We start from the raw sequence: 16,245 nt of genomic DNA, 5'->3' as shown, positions 1-16,245 counted from the left end.
CGATTCGATCTAATGATATAACGTGTTTATTTCGATAATCACAAACAGTCACCGCCACATAAGCATTTTACAATTTTTTTGGTTGACTCCAGGACTTTTGGCACTTTTGAAAAACTTCACAGTTTAGTTGGCTTCAAAATTGTTTAAAATAATACGTTGAAAGTCCTGGAGTCAAAATATTGCCCTCCTGAATTCGATAGCAATATCCCCCACATCGGTATCCATATAAACGTCGATTACGAGTTAAAATATTCTTATGCGTGTCCATTATATTCCTATCGAACATGCACATTTTCAAACGGCGGTTTTCGCGCATCTCGAGAGTACCTTCTGCGTATATAGATAAAGAGTTCCTAAGTGCGTACACGTAATTGTATTCCTAAAATGAATAACCGGAATTCATAAGTGTACCGTAATAAATAATACTCGGGTGTGAAATTTCGCTTTCGATTACATGTGCAACTTAGTATGTCGAATCTACACTGTCATGATTACATCGATGTTTCATATTGTTAAAACATGAAGCTAGGACATACAGCATAAACCGCACAACGCGCGTGCCTAACAGCAATCGAACCGGATGAACGATAAATAAAAATTTTGAAGAAATCAATTGAAAAATTCACCTAAGCATGTGTCGTCGCTATCCTAAACCACGTGCTACACTCTATGTAACTGAAGTTATCGGTGTTGCATATCTTGTGCATGTCGTCGCTGTTATAGAGGCGAGCAAAAAATCATAACAAATCGTACAGTATAGCTGCCGCACAAGAAAACGCTGACGCAAAACCTGTTCAATTCGATCGCGAGGACTTTGATCTGTTATTTTCGTAGTAGCCTAATGCGTCGACTCTTGAGAGATGATACGTTAGACTGATTTTCTGCGTTGAATTGGCCGTCGTCACCTATTGTTACTGAACGCGACGAAGTCGATTGTGGTTCGTCGAGGAGGATTGCATCTGAACCAGTGAAAACATGCTCATGGAAAGTCCAGCAGTGGCGAGGACGACCGCCGAAGCAGTTCCTCGGTCGACGCTGTTGCGCCGGAACACCGGTGCCGCGGGTCCAGCTGGCTGCAACACATCAATGGGATTACGTAAATATGATATTGCACTCGTGGAAATTAACCGAATGCATTATTACGAAATCTGGCTGTATATTATCGCGTGCAATGACTCTCTGTACGAGCGAGAAGTGACGTCTTTCGAGAGTAATCAGTCAGATCGTCATGCGCGAGTACTGCAAAGCGTCAATCATGTTGCACTGATGAATGACATTTCAAAATTCAGTTTTTCGCGTAATGGGTGTGTACAGTCGGTAATAAAAAGATAAGATAACTTTGCTTTCAATCTGTTTTGCAAGCAAACCCAAATTGTGCCTAAATTTGTTTGTGGTACGTTATAAAAGAGGAAAAATATTCAGAGCTATAGACAACACTCGATTATTCAAAGCGCGAACTTGATCCATTATACAACCGCACGTAGCTTTCGAAGTTAAATTTGCTCAAGCTCTGCATGTACCACGTATAAAAATATATTGATTGTCTATAAAGCTAGCCAGCACGTGACGGCGTGTCTTCTGTACAATATTACAGCTTATATAACGAAGGATATAACTCGAGGCATAATTAAATATATCAAAATTCATACCTGTGTGAGAGACAGTCTCAGAGCGTATTGAGCAGTTCGCGTTAGATACATCTCAGTTTCGACAGCAGCTGACACCTAGAACAGCAAATACATCACACGTTAAAAAATATATCCACTTATATATCCTGCAGTAAAGCGATATTTCCCGCGATCAATTCAAATTTCCCGCCAAAAAGCTCAATTTATATATACGGATAAAAACCTTTGTGCCCTGCAAGCTCGCTCGAAATTCTCAAAGATTGAATCAGCGCGAGAGAGAGAGAGAGAGAGAGAGCCGCGCTCGAGTGCGAACCTCTTTGTACAGATACTCTCGGAGCAATGCTTCTCGTCGCTGCAAGCTCGCGCTAATTCAGATCGCGCGGTGGCAATCTGCCACTGCCGTACGTACGGTGGGGAAGTCGTCGGCGCCTAAACGCGTCGCACGTATCAGCGAGTTTGTTTTTTTTCGCAACGCGACTTGTTTTTCGGAGAGCTTGAAAAATAATCGTTTTTTAATAGCGGGTTCGATTGCATGAGAATTCGAAATTGAAAGTAAAGCGAAAGCTTTACTGGATTTTACTGCGAGGATATATTTTGGGATTGACTCTGGGAAAACCAAACAAGCTTTTCGCAGTAATTAACGCTGATTTCCGGTTTTTGGATGTACCTCGTAAACATGACAATATACGATTTCCGCAGCCCGTTTACACGATTATATAGAAACGGGACAGGATATTTTATCGCGACTGTGTTTTACGCACCTCGGGAAATAGGTGAACGTTTAACTCCGCAGTGAAACACCCGAATAGCAACTTTTACGCTTCGATCGAATGAAAGTTTAACTGTTGATCCACGACTTTGCTTTATCGCACTTTAATAATAGCTTTTTACGATTCTATCATGGCAAAATATTTATACTAAAATTCCAGTGTACACTGCACACTCTTATCTCTCGCGAAGGTGCTAAATTTTACTAGAGCTAATCGGCTGTTAGAGACGTTGCATAGATTCGTTTGACTGTCTTCTATATTATAGAGTTCCAAGATACGATTGACTTACAACGAAGTGTTATCTATACGCGACAACGCAGAGTTTACGTAAATATACAACGAATATACAAAACTAATATACCTAAATACAAATACGTTGTCATTTCGAGTGTTACTTAATTCTGGCTAATGCTGAGTCTCGATTTTTGTAGATAAGATAGATCTACGATCTTATCTCGTTTTAGGGCTTTCGAAGAGATCTTCCATAATAATCGAGCTACTGATTAGATAAAAAGGCCCTCGCGTATTTCTGAATTTGCTTTGAAGCATAACGACGTTGGAATGTTTATTTATATATTCCTAATCATTGATTAATTAACGATCGCACTCGGCTATTTTTTAGCCCTCTGTCAAATCGAAATTCTTGCGCACTAGCATTTCGAGAATAATGAAGGAACCGATTAAGGGTTAAAGTTCGCTTCGTTTCCGAGGAGCATCTTCAATTTTCTCATGATTATTTTCCCTATGATTGATTACGTTGTCTAAAGTCTCTCGAATGACGCACACGAAGTTGCAGTATTGACGCACAATGCGTGTACAGATAAATGTTTTTTTTTTTGTTAACTTTGGACCTCGACACATTTACATGATTTTTTTTCAATATAAAATTCAAAGACAAAGCCTCTGTACATACCCATAAACACAACAGCCTCGAGCTATGTGCGTCGAATTTGAATTTTCGCGCTTATTTACAAAATGTTATAAACAGTCGAAAGTCAGTAAAAATATTCGCTACAGTTTTGGCACAAAGCGTTGTATACGCCGCACGAGTCAACAAAGTGGGCGCTTTGGAAACAGACTTCCGACGCGTGTGTAGCACTCGCCGACCACGTGGTTGACAGCTAAAATAGACTCGCAGATTATACTGTACAACATAAACGTCGAGAAATGGCGCTAGCGGACGCAGTCAAGTTGAGAAATAAAAATAGCAGTGAACAAAAGCGTTTCTGCAAGGTTCATTATACCTTCATTACGACATTAACAATTTTCAAAGGAGAGACAGCCAAGCTACGTTTTCTTGGATTATTTATAGACGCGGGCGCTTTATTTGTGGAGCTTGTAACCAAGCAAAATTTACTTATATTTTATTTTATTTATTTTTTTTTACGTTGACAAAACAATTTACTTTTATAGAGTACGTTGAATGAAGTTAAGTTGGAATTAATCGACAAGAGAATCAATTCGCGCGAAAAACGTTTCTCTTATACATATTTAAAAAAACAAATTATTCAAGCATGTCGATCGCGAAAAGAAAGCATAAGTAGATCACGTTGATTTAATTGCCAAAACACAAACTGATACTAAAATCGCCCAAATATCAAATCCAGCACCTCAGCACAGGTGAAACACACTTTTTTTCTCACAGCGAGACGTCGCGCAACTTTCCACTGGACACCTCGAGACCACCGAGTAAGTACAAGATTTGCGAGAGTGAACGAAAATAAACACTTGGCATTGCGAAAGTAAACGAGTCGATCAACTTTGCAAAGGTTGTCGCTCGCCTCCCGCTAAGTACCACTATCTCTATCGATCACCTCTACACTCTATCTACATACATATATCTACATCACCGACACTCGAGCTAACCTCAAAATCGCGACTCTTCCTGCGGAACACGATGGCCGTAATTCAACCGGCTCTTCTCCGACAGCACAGCTTCCTCCTTCACTTTCGCGCGAGTAGCCTCGACTAAGCCGGTGATCGAGTCGGGACACTCTGGATTTAAGCGACGAGAAGCTCCGAAAACGATGGTTACGTAAGGTGGCACAACCCCGCTGGGACGAAGAGTCGAGAATAACGCTCGGAATGCCGTGAATTCAAGGAAAATTCAAAGCACAGAGATGAGGACTGACTTAGACACTGACCTTTTCACATGAATCTCCTGGGGAGAAGAGACTGGGAACCGTAAGTACCCGCGTGGCCAGCTGATTAGCCCCCTTCAAAATTCGACTTTTCTCGAAAAGAAATGGCCGGCGAGCTCAGCGCTGCGCTTGGCCGAAATTCGGAGCTCGCTGGTCGTGTAGAACGTTTACTTGTCGTGCGTCGGTATACCGGAGTACCGACTTATCGACGACCGGCAACCCGTGTCGTTAACGAATATTTTGTATTTAATTATTTTGATAAACAATTCGACGATTTAATCGATTCAAGGGTTATCGCAATATTCCGATAATATCCTGTTAAAAAGCAATGTTCCAATCCATAGTCTTTCCCGTTACACACACGCGCACGGCAGGTACACTCAGAAAATAAATATTCAAAACGCGAAAAAATTGCGCGCGATAACGTTCGAGAAAAAAGGTGAGTCGAATGACTAGTCTCGTTCGTGCAAATTCACTTGACTCATACTCTGATTCGGAAAGCACAGCAGAACGTGAATAATTATCTAGTGACGCATCTGAAGAGCCGCGTGTGTGAGTAGAGGCGTTTTATCTGCCGCTCGTTTCCGCGGGATGCCGCAGTATCCTTCGAAACGGCTCAGAAAGCTCGGCGCGCGTTCGATGTTACAGTCGAGCGAAAAATGTCCGGTACGATCAGTTTCCTTCTCAAACTGTCCTGTGTTTTCAGTTTGTTTTCGACGATAGCCAGTGCAGTGGACGTTCAAGTCAACCATGAGAGCATCTGCGCGGCCCAGCAGACGTGCTTGCAGTGCTTACTCGTGCCGAACTGCGTCTGGTGCTCCGAATCGGTTTGTAATTTTTTTTTTTCTTTGATGATTGTGGAACAGAGATGTATTTCGAAGGTTTTTTCGATTTCAGCGCAATAACGGATCGCTGATTCGATGCTCGACGAGGGACAGGTTGGAAAGCGAGAAAGATCGATGGTGCCCGGCGGAGTTCGTGGTGGCGGGAAAATCGGCGTTTGAAATTTTGGAGAACAGGCCGCTGCACTCGAAGAAGAGTAAAGACCCGGTGCAGGTGCAGCCGCAGAATATGCGCGTGACCCTCAGGCAGGGTTCGTGTTTTCAATGCATATTCACACATTATTGATATTGTTATAGTAAAAATAAAAATAATTTCAGGCGAAGAGCTGGTGATCCGCGTGAACTACAGCAAAGCCGAGGACTACCCGGTCGATCTCTACTACTTGATGGATCTGTCCTTCTCGATGGAGCCTTACAGAGATCAGCTCTCGAGACTCGGCGACAAGTTGGCCGAGGCTATGCAGAAGCTGACTTCGAATTTCCGGCTTGGTTTCGGCAGCTTCGTCGACAAAGTCGCCCTACCGATGACCAGTACCGATCCTGATATGTAGGACGTGTTTTTGCACTTTTTCAAAATTTCAAGCAACGTTCGAAACCGTTAAAATTTTTTGAATCGAAGGTTGAAGTCTCCGTGCAGAAGGTCAAACGGTCAACCATGTGCGTCTCCTTACGGATACAAGAACCAGATGCCTCTGACTGAAAATGTGGCGCTATTCAAGGTGCAAATTTTATAAACAACGATATGGGTGAACTATTTGATAAATTAAATTAGCTTATAACTCGATAATGATTGTAGTCCAGAGTACAATCCGCCCCTGTCTCCGGAAACTTGGACGTACCCGAGGGTGGATTCGACGCCTTAATGCAGGCGATAGTTTGCACCGAGAAAATCGGTTGGAGAAGCAAAGCCAGACACCTTCTTGTTTTTTCCACCGATGCGAGCTACCACTTGGCTGGAGATGGGCGGGTAATTTAAAAAAAAAAAAAAAAATAGTGCACACTTTTAACGAAAGTGAATCGTTAGATGTGACGTGTTTGAAAAGCTTGCAGGAATAGTCGAGCCCAACGACGAGCAGTGTCACCTCGACAACGACGGCTTTTACAGCTACTCGCTGTTGCAGGATTATCCGTCGATTTCCCAAGTAAGGCATAAAAAAAAACAATCTTTCAATGAGTTTCAATAAGCATCGCGAGTGTATTATTAAACAGCAAAAACTGCGCTCGATGATTACCGCCTAATTAAAAAAACTTATCTGCACGAGAGAGCGATAAAGTGTAACAGACTCATTATTTTTTTCACAGATTAACAGGAAAGCCTCGGAGCAGAAGATAAACATTATTTTCGCTGTCCCCGAGCACATGAACACGACCTACCAGATACTGACCACGAGGATCGCCGGCTCCTCGATCGGCCTGTTCGAGAACGAAGCTGCGAATGTCGTGTCTCTAGTCAGTAAGGAATACGAGGTAATTATCGAGGCTTCAGGGAAAAAGTGGATGTTGCCTGTATTCACGTATATAATTGAAAATTTTCAGAAACTGGTCGATTCCGTCACGATGACGGATAACGCGCCTGAGATGATAGACGTGAGGTACTTCTCCAAGTGTCTGGACGAAAATTCGAAGGAGCGCGAGACTTGCGACGGACTCAGGGTCGGCAACGTCGTCGAGTTTCAAGTTGTCCTGAAGGTAAAAGACATAATAATATGCATCGTTTAAATCGTTGAGTCTTACACGATTTCAAAACCGATCTCTCGCAGGCCGTCGACTGTCCGCAGAATTCAAATCAGTGGCGGCAAAATATAAAAATCGGCCCGAGAGGCTTGACCGAAAGCTTGGAGTTGGACGTCGAGTTGATCTGCAGCTGTCCCTGCGAAGCCGGAAATAAGGTAACAATCAAGCTTTAAAACTCACTCATTCAAACAAAAAACTGAATATCGACCATCACTCATAGATCAACAGAACAAAATCTCCGAACTGCACAAACAACGGCTATCTGGACTGCGGCATATGTCTCTGCGACGACGGCTTCTACGGGAAACAGTGCGAATGCAAAGGATCGGAAATCGGCTCCAGTACACTGGACGCTTGCAAAGCTACGAACGACAGCGACGTCTGCAGCGGTCGCGGCACCTGCAAATGCGGCGTCTGCGACTGCGCGAAGAGAATGAACCCGCAGGAGGAGTTTTACGGCACTTACTGCGAGTGCGATAATTTCTCCTGCAAACGCAGCGGGGGTATGGTAGGTTTAAGGAGCTTGACCCCCCTGTTTTACCGACCGTCGGTATAACGATTAAAAACCAATGACTCCGCAGGTCTGCGGCGGTAAAGGCAAGTGCGAGTGCGGCTTCTGCAACTGCCTGCCAGGCTGGACAGGTGAGACGTGCGATTGCAAGGAGAGCAACAGCACGTGTATGCCGACTCACGAGTCCAGCGTCGTTTGCAGTGGCAAGGGCGACTGCATCTGTGGCAGCTGTCAGTGTCACGAGATCGAAAACGCTCTATACTCTGGACAATTCTGCGAGGACTGTCCTGTAAGCTTTTACGTGTGATACTCTTGTGGTGAACCTCGTCATTCTAATATCTTATGTCGTACTGGTATTGCAGACGTGTCCTGGACAACAGTGCGAAGAGCTGAAGGACTGCGTCGAGTGCCTGGCGTATAAATCGGGACCCTTGTGGCAAAACAACGACTGCAGCGGTTGTTCTCATACGATCGAAGTGGTAAGTTTAGATTTTTGCTAATGACAATACATAATGGCAGTAATGGTGACGGATGCTTTTTTTTAACAGGAAAAGGTCGAGCTACTGAAAGAAGCCGCTGAAAATGATGGCGAGAGCAGGACCCGAGTGTGTCGGACACCCGCAGACGGTGGATGCAGTCTTGTGTTCGAGTACGAGTTGTTGCATCAGAAGTCGGCTCAGAACAAGGCAAAGTCCTACAGGATAGTCGCGCAGAAGGACAAGGACTGCCCGAAACCTCTGAATGTCATGGGTGAGTTGTAGGAAAACTTGTAAAATAAAAATGATTTTTATTGACGAAAGGATTATTGTACTTTAGGTGTGGCTCTGGGAGTCATTATAAGCACAGTATTGCTGGGATTTTCCATTTTAATGATCTGGAAGGTCGTGACGATGATACACGACAGGAGAGAATTCGCAAAATTCGAGAAGGAGAGGACACTGGTCAGGTGGGAACGTGTGAGTACATCTAGCCTTCTTGTTTTATCGAGTTGAATTTAAATAACTAACGATATTCTATTCGCTTTTCAGGGAGACAATCCGTTTTACAAAAAAGCCACCACTACCTTCAACAATCCGACTTTCAAGCAAAACAGCAGAAGTCAAAGCAGTTAATACTAGTATAATATACAGTCGTTGCCATATCTCGTACTTATTGCGATTCTACTTAGAAGCGTTATATTTACGTTGCTTAATTGCGCTGAAACAATTTGTTGATATTATCGGCCAATTATTTATACTGGAATCAGATCGATCATCGGTTTATCGTTTCAGAACCCAGTGTCAGAAAAGAAATCTGCGCAAAAATATACAACTCACTTTAATATACGAACTCGTGTTGTTACATATCCGGCGCAAAATGAGAAGACCGATTTCTCGATTTTCTCAGCGGCTCCTGCCCCTGTACCGTCGCTACCTTTTATAGTAAAATGCTTTTCCGGCCGCAGACCCAAACCAACGAATATGGACTCAGATAGAAGAAGGGCCCTGTGTTATGCGCCGAGAGGTACCCGCTTTCCAATGCGTACGTAGAGCCTGTATACCTATATATATATTGGCCCGGAAAATTTAGTCCCTCACGGGAAGCGCGCTTCTATAGCGAGTCTATATTCGTTGCCCAAACGCTCGTAGCTCTTTGGAATGCATCGTGGCAGTCGTGTCGACGCCATGTCGACGCTCGGCGGAGGAGTGCTTTATCCGAAAGTTCGTTGTTGTCAGAATGTGTTGTTTATATGGGAAACAAGAGTTAAATTATAGTGGCGTATGAGATCGGAGTTTTCGTCGGCGAATACCAAGCCAGAACAGTGCAGTCATATAGTGTGAAATACAATCGGTACGCAACAAATAACACGTAAGTATAATACATCTGCGCTGTCAAAACTGCTTCAAAGTATAAATAAAAAAATTTACGTTTTGTTCGCTTTTTATCGCTATAATGGTGTTTTTAGAGATGTTTTTAAAACCGATTTGGTTTAAATGTTCTAAAGATATAGTCAGTCCGACGAGGCTTCGCCTATAGCTTCTGTTATGAGGCATAAGCCTGTAGCTGCATCGCTGTCACGGCGCATGCGCGCTGCGCTCGAGTCACGCGTGCTTCGCTGTAAACACGTGACCTCTAAGCTTGAGACTTCCAAAAAACTGAAAAATATTTCAATATCGATAAATCTAGTCAATATTTACGTGAAAACTACTTTTTTGCAAATAGCTATTTCGCATCAACGCCTATCTCAAAAAGACATTCGACATCAACATTAATTCTCACTTTTTCCAGACATTTCGCAACATGGAACATTCAAACTTCAGCCCGGAAAATCTCCGCTCGTTCCACGACGCCTGCAAGAGAAACCTCCTGGAGCTCATCAAGCAGTTCGTTCAACAAGGCTACCCCGTCAACAGTCACGCGGATTCGAGTTTCGGCGATGAATTCGCCGACTACACTCCCCTCCACTTCGCCGTGAAAAACGAAAATCCAGAAGCCGTGATGTACCTTCTGCATTACGGCGCGGACATTAGCAAGAAAAGCGCCAACTCCTGGACACCGGTTCACCTGGCCTACTACGTTTCGACCATAAACTTGCTGCCCACGATCTTCGACTACTCGGAAGTCAACACCTACGTCAACGCTGTGGACGACAGAGGACTGACCCACTTTCACATCTGCTGTCGTACCATGGACGATCCGAGCTACGTTCAACGTTTTATAGAGAGGGGGGCTGACGTGAACCAGAAAACGCTGTTCCTCTCCAGCTACGATTCCGGCTTTACCCCGCTGCACTTCGCGGTTCTGAGGAAGGAAGCCGAAGTCAACCCGTTTTTGACGTTGCTTTTGGAAAACGGCGCCGATCACTCTTTGAAGTGCGAGGATGGCTTGACGCCGCTTCACTTGGCCTGCAAACTCGATAACGTCTGTTCGGGCATGTTGCTCCTGCTGTCCGGTGCCGATATCGTCGCTAGAGACGATAAAAATCGTCTGCCTCTTCACTACATATTCTACAGAAACTGCACGAGTTACCTCGCCGATATCATCTTCGACAACATCCCAACCGATCGCAATTACACGGATTTCCAGAGGTTATCGCTTCTGCACATGGCTTGTTTTTGCGGCAAAACGCTCCTCGTAAAGTCTCTGCTCGCTCAAGGCTGCTGTCCCAACGGTCGCGTCATCGCGATCAATGAAAATGGCAAGGAACTGTTGTTCGCTGGTAAGCTGAGCCTGGCTGGGCTGACGCCTCTGCACATGGCTCTGATCGAGTCGCGTTGGTTGATCGCTGAAAATTTGCTCTTGGCCGGCGCTGATATCAACGCGGAAGACGATCAAGGCAATTCACCGCTGTGGTACTCTTACACTCCGGTCGGCTTTAGATTGTCTCAAGTATCGAGAAATACCGCAGTGAGCGTCGATCCGTCGAAAGTCATGGTTGCGAACCATGTGATGGCGTGTCGAGCTGCTGGACTGATCAGCGCAAAAGTGAAGCATGAATCGTTGCAACGTGGACTAGTGGCATTGGGAACCTATATATATATGCTTTCCAGTTGCAGAGCTCAACTCGAAAGAATAGAAATGGTTAGAATAAACAACGGCCCAGTTGAATGTAACAATTTGCGCGGGATTTTGGGCAAAAACGAGTTCGAAATGGCCAGACTGCTCGTTAACAAGAGTGTGGCGAGTTGGTTGAATCCGAAGTACTTGAATCAATTGACCAAGGGATTTCTCGTGTACGGCTACATGATCAAGGCTCAGGTGAACAAGGGTTTGAGGAGGATTGAGAGACTTTTGGAGGCGAGGGATGCTTTGGAACGTTTGACTGTTGTTCGGTTACCTGTGCTGTGCTCCGAACGGATATTAAGCTGTTTATGCTATGATGATCTTGAAAGTGTGATCGAAGCGAGCATCGCAGTGCAAAAACAAGATTGACTAGTGAAAATCGGAAACAACGGCGTATGAAAGATTATTAATTTATTTTGATGCATGTGTGCAGATCACTTAATTGTTTGAATAAATATTGAACAATTATTGTCTACTTTTATTAACTCGTTATAATCGACAAACGCTATAAATTAAATGATCAAAATTATTATTCACCGAACAACACTATACGCGGATAAAAATATTAATAAAATCATCGAAATTGGATTCCGGAGAACGTTAGATAGAACAGATGCGCTTGACGCACATCTACAGTCTACCACGTTTTCCTCCGGATTGTTTATATCGAGCGACTCTCTGAACTTAACTGTGCAACTTGCCACTTTGAGATCACGGTATTTTTCACTACACGAATTCACACATCCGTCCTTGTCTTGATCGCCACATGGCCAACGATCGATTGGCCGAGACGAGACTATACGAAACATAAATAAGCTATTATTTGAAGAGAAAAAAAAACTATAAAAAAATCAGAACACTCACTCGACGTGGGAGTAGAAAAATAAGCAAGTAAGATAAATATGAAAACGTTTGTCATATTACAGTGCTTCGTAACTCGGGAAAATCGAAACTGACTCTTCGCTTGTATATGCCAGATGAGTCGTTCTACGCAAATATATACTCGAGTTTCCCGGTTGCGTAACAAGATAAACTTTGACTTTGACTACGTGCAGTTAAAATTTTTTTTTTCTCTTAAAAAATCTCTGCTATCTATTCGCTCTAAGTCTATAATGCAATATGAGAAATTCCAAAAAAAGCGTCTTTTAACTTATATAAGACGTACCGATATAAAATCATCGAAATAACGCGAGAGAGTCGCTTTATGGTTTCCAAGTGCTTATAATTAGGCGAGAGAGCAAATCATATACGTATATAGCGAGGCGAACGTAAAAGCCGGGGGCATATCGTCCGAGCGTTAAAGAACCCTGCGCACACAGAATGAAGAGATTTACAGTGTTCTCGGCCGTAAAATAATCAATAAAATCTGCACAAAGTAAAGAAACTGACGTACAGCCGTGATTTAGTGCATAGCGAATCGTCCGCGCGAGATATATATTTTTTCTGCTCTCCCTCTCTCTTTCTGCAGCAGCATCTTTCTCGAGTCCTCCGGCCCTCGTGTCTGCATTAGGAAATCCCTGTGATACGTGGATTTTATGACGAACCGCGTTTCCATTTCTATATCCGACATTGAGCCTAAAATTCGAAACTTATATATACGTATAGGTCTACACCTGGAGAGCTGAAAAAGGAGCCAATAAGGCGGAACACATTGTGCGCGGCGATTAACATAAGGCTGTAAATCACGGATCCTCTTTGGGGCATTAATATTTTGACGTGAGCGCGCGGGGGAAGAATTCTATAATAAACTATGGCTAATAACCGGGCCGTTTAATTGAATTAGGATTCCCGGCTGGTTTCACGTCCTGAGGAGGCGTATCCGAAATCAGTCATCAGGATGGGCATCGAGCATCGGTCGAGTGATTTCTAAATTGAATTCCGGAGAGACGATTCGAGAGTCGATGTATTAATCAACAAATTCTATATTCTATAAAAAATTAACACAGTTTCTCCTTTTGTATAACGTCATCCGCGGCGCACATCAGGATTTTGGCTGTGATTTGTGTTCTCCGCGCCTCCTACGGCACTTGCTCTCGCCAGCTGATCAGCGCGAAAAAAAAAACATCATCTCTTCTTTGTCCGCGGCATAATATTCCCATTTTTTATCCGCTAACGACGCTCGCTCGGCCTCTATATACAATGTAAACGCGCCGAGAGCATTAATTATATGCATTGGAAGGAACATTTCCACGAGTATATTATACACCTGAAAATTTTACCCCCGCTTATGTCCGTTAGAAAGTTAAAATATGAAAATTAATTAGCCATGCGTATCTTGTTAGCGCGACGGGTCGATAATAAATTACGGCGATTTTTTCGAAAATAAAAAAAAAATTGCAACAGAGCGGGTATACGCACGCATTGGGAAAAGAAGAGTAAGAAAAAAGGGCGGGGATGGCCCCCGAGAAGAAGATGAAGTAGATCGGCGCGGTCATGAGCGGCTCGCTGTATCTATCGGATCTCCGATCGGTGTGTGTATATATATATATATATATATATATATATATATATATAGCGTATATAAGTAAGAGGAGAAGGATCAGAAGCACTCATGGTGCGCGGGAGCCATCTCTGTTAGTCATCGCGTAATTACCACTCCAATTATCAGATAGTAAGATACCGAGTCCAGCGCCGCGACGAGAGGATGAGACTATACGGGAATCTGTTGGAGGCTGCTGCTAAGCGCGTGCGGATGTGTATCTGCGCTTCGGCTCATCATCGACGGTTATGCGCGCGTCCGAAGAGTTGGAAAAAAAGGTTCTCTCGTTATATCGATATGTTTAAAAATTAGCCGCGTTTTACTGGTTATACGCGCGCGCGGCTTTATGGAAAAGTTATATACCGATCGCTGCGAGATATCGGTAATTAGCTTGGAAAAGGTTATACCGATCTGTCGTTAAAAAATTGTTGATCTCTGTAGAGATCGGTAAGAAAATCGGTAGAAAATATTTCAGAATACCGCCGATCGCTGCGAGATATCGGTAATTAGCTTGGAAAAGGTTATACCGTATAGGAATCGTTGATCGCTTAGAAATCATTTTACTATAAAATCGGTAACTTCGAACAAAACACGCGGAGTCAAGAGACGTATTTGTCCGGCGCGCAAAATTTTTTGACGAGCTGCAAGTCTCGAAAGGTGTAGATGAAAAGAGCGAGAGACGATACTTTATCCGCGAAAGGGTCGAAGAGGGCGTAACCCGGCATTCCTCTGTAAATTAACTTAGCAGGAGCTCTCGCTCGCGCGCGTCCCCGCCAAATATTCATTTAAAAAGGTAAATGCAATTTTGCCGTTTTACGTGATTGAGATAATGCAGCCCGATTAACGGCCTCTCTGCGCTCTCGACTCTCTCTCTCTCTCTCTCTCCCTTTCTCGTCTACTACGGTAGCCAACGCGTCATTAACGAAATTCGAGAGCCCGTCCCTCGAAAATAGCCGAGCGCAGACTCGCTGCCTCGATTTCTTTCTTTTTTTGCCCTCGACGTTTATTCCGAAGAAAATACGCTGCCGCGAGGCTACCATTATTAATTAGTAGACGCTGGGGAGCTAACTGATTATTATTTATCTAATATATACGCTATAGTCGTATTCGTGGTGCGATATTAGCTTAATTTGGGTTGGGTATATTGTGAAAAACATGTACTGATATGGTTTTTGTTATTTATTTTGATTCTTTGTACAAACTGTTCGCGACTCGATTAGATATACACATTTGGAATTTGTTTAACGATACATAGTATCTTAACGATATGGATGATTCACGCTGGGGATTTTGAAAGGAAACGATGAAAATAAGAACCATAATCCGCGGAGCGGTAATATACTTAAACGCAGTAAAGGTCGTTACCTTAACGGTTCGGCTAATCGAGTGAGCTTAAATTACGCTGGAAAAGGCACGAAAATAAGCGTGCGAATGGCTCGTACTTATATACGCTTAAAATTAATAATATCAGGCACAATTTTCCATAATTTTCATACACGGTATAGTTGTTTAACGCAAAATTAAGTAGTAAATTAGTAGTATTTTCAAAAGTTCATAACACTCATGCATCCATCCACCTCAAAAACAAGATCCATAGGTATCTTCTGGTACACTCGAGTACACCGAACGAATCGATCAAATCTTCGATCCACCTCTTTATGTACACCAATCCACCGATTGCCACCAGAAAGCTTTCCGGAACGCCGTTTATTGGTAGCAAAGATCGGCCAACCGATTTGCTATCACTTAACGAAACTCTCGTGTCTGTGTTGGACAGTTTATTGGCTGTTGAATCGGACGTGTTGGAACACTTTGCACCTTCTTGGTCACTGCTGATCGAGTTCTTTTCGGGACGGTCGCACTTTTTGTCCGCTTCGATCGATTTGTTGGAGAATCTCGGCGTCGGAATGGAATCCATGAAGTAGTCGATCTTCAGGAAGTGATCGGATATGCAGTAGACGAATTTTAGTTCCGATCTGAATTCGAGATACATTGAACGCAAATATTTGAAGGTGGAGAGCATTCGAAGGATCCCAGAACTGTCGTCAAACTCGTCGTCGCTTCTGCTCTCAACTTTGTCAGCGTTTTTACGATTTTTTTCTGAAACAACTGTTCCATTAACTTGCTGGTTAGAAGTTTCGACGAAGAACGCCGTTACCGAGGCAAAGATACAGAAGAGAATGAACGATGCAAAAATTAATTTCTTCATTATTGTAACTTGGAAAATTTTCTTTCGCGCATAGAGGAGCTTTTAGTTTTCGATGTTGCGTTGACTACTGCACGCAAACTACTGACTCCCTCCAAATTCGGTTTCGTGGTGTCTCCTCGTTTAGCGCACTTTCGTTTATGACTCATCGTCGACATAGTCCTTTCTTCTAATCCCTTAATCCCTCAGTAGTCTATACTACACTAAATATATGTATATTGCGCTAAGATTTAAATAGTTATTCAGCTTAGAAAATCTGATCGGTTAAAGAGAAACATTTTTTTCAATGCTTAACTTACCCTGGTAGAGACACTCAACATCAGTTGGCCAACCGTTAGCTATTTAATATTTATATAAGTATTTCACTGCAATCAAGCAACGAGAAAGATAA

General features: G+C 43.3%; 3 protein-coding genes and 1 long non-coding RNA gene across 9 annotated transcripts; 2 read left to right on the top strand and 2 right to left on the bottom strand.

Moving 5' to 3' along the window:
* Nucleotides 1-3: 3 nt before the first annotated feature.
* On the bottom strand, nt 4-4,671 carry LOC100123925. Of its 5 annotated transcripts, XR_004344976.1 has the most exons (4): nt 4,543-4,652; nt 4,265-4,452; nt 1,650-1,724; nt 4-1,073 (listed from the first exon to the last, which is right to left on the bottom strand). XR_004344976.1 is itself a non-coding variant. In XM_031931420.1 (3 exons), the coding sequence occupies exons 2-3, from the start codon at nt 1,698-1,700 to the stop codon at nt 912-914; spliced, it is 213 nt and encodes a 70-aa protein (XP_031787280.1). In that variant the 5' UTR covers nt 1,701-1,724; nt 4,543-4,671; the 3' UTR covers nt 4-911. The 5 variants fall into 5 exon arrangements, 4 of the variants coding, with proteins under 4 accessions (XP_031787280.1, XP_032456148.1, XP_032456147.1 ...); XM_031931420.1 differs by lacking the exon at nt 4,265-4,452 and having other exon boundaries at nt 4,543-4,671; XM_032600257.1 differs by lacking the exons at nt 4,265-4,452; nt 4,543-4,652 and adding an exon at nt 4,030-4,226.
* Nucleotides 4,672-5,143: 472 nt separating this feature from the next.
* On the top strand, nt 5,144-8,951 carry LOC100123927 (integrin beta-PS). Its single transcript, XM_016985851.3, has 15 exons — nt 5,144-5,366; nt 5,437-5,632; nt 5,700-5,928; nt 6,001-6,100; nt 6,178-6,348; nt 6,425-6,523; nt 6,684-6,848; nt 6,918-7,070; nt 7,142-7,270; nt 7,336-7,623; nt 7,697-7,915; nt 7,989-8,105; nt 8,175-8,376; nt 8,443-8,582; nt 8,655-8,951. Exons 1-15 carry the CDS (start codon nt 5,199-5,201, stop codon nt 8,736-8,738), a joined length of 2,460 nt encoding a protein of 819 aa, XP_016841340.1. The 5' UTR covers nt 5,144-5,198; the 3' UTR covers nt 8,739-8,951.
* Nucleotides 8,952-9,049: 98 nt separating this feature from the next.
* LOC103316302 (serine/threonine-protein phosphatase 6 regulatory ankyrin repeat subunit B-like) lies at nt 9,050-11,637 on the top strand. Of its 2 annotated transcripts, none has more exons than XM_016985853.3 (2): nt 9,050-9,456; nt 9,895-11,637. In XM_016985853.3, exon 2 carries the CDS (start codon nt 9,907-9,909, stop codon nt 11,536-11,538), a length of 1,632 nt encoding a protein of 543 aa, XP_016841342.1. In that variant the 5' UTR covers nt 9,050-9,456; nt 9,895-9,906; the 3' UTR covers nt 11,539-11,637. The 2 variants fall into 2 exon arrangements, with proteins under 2 accessions (XP_016841342.1, XP_008207666.1); XM_008209444.4 differs by having other exon boundaries at nt 9,050-9,474.
* LOC116417603 lies at nt 11,630-12,155 on the bottom strand. Its single transcript, XR_004227848.1, has 2 exons — nt 12,034-12,155; nt 11,630-11,965 (listed from the first exon to the last, which is right to left on the bottom strand). It is a non-coding gene; the product is annotated as an uncharacterized LOC116417603 (long non-coding RNA).
* Nucleotides 12,156-16,245: the final 4,090 nt, after the last annotated feature.

Source organism: Nasonia vitripennis, chromosome 5 (assembly GCF_009193385.2).
Source record: "Nasonia vitripennis strain AsymCx chromosome 5, Nvit_psr_1.1, whole genome shotgun sequence".
NCBI lineage: Eukaryota > Metazoa > Arthropoda > Insecta > Hymenoptera > Pteromalidae > Nasonia > Nasonia vitripennis.
This window is presented reverse-complemented; position numbering and strand designations above follow the sequence as displayed.

Coding starts and splice junctions, on each gene's coding strand:
- LOC100123925 (XM_031931420.1), bottom strand. CDS start 1,700: ATGTATCTAACGCGAACTGCTCAATACGCTCTGAGACTGTCTCTCACA. Junction 1,074..1,649: donor TGAGACTGTCTCTCACACAG/GTATGAATTTTG, acceptor GATGTGTTGCAG/CCAGCTGGACCCGCGGCACC.
- LOC103316302 (XM_016985853.3), top strand. CDS start 9,907: ATGGAACATTCAAACTTCAGCCCGGAAAATCTCCGCTCGTTCCACGAC.
- LOC100123927 (XM_016985851.3), top strand. CDS start 5,199: ATGTCCGGTACGATCAGTTTCCTTCTCAAACTGTCCTGTGTTTTCAGT. Junction 6,101..6,177: donor AAAATGTGGCGCTATTCAAG/GTGCAAATTTTA, acceptor TAATGATTGTAG/TCCAGAGTACAATCCGCCCC. Junction 8,583..8,654: donor CACTGGTCAGGTGGGAACGT/GTGAGTACATCT, acceptor TTCGCTTTTCAG/GGAGACAATCCGTTTTACAA.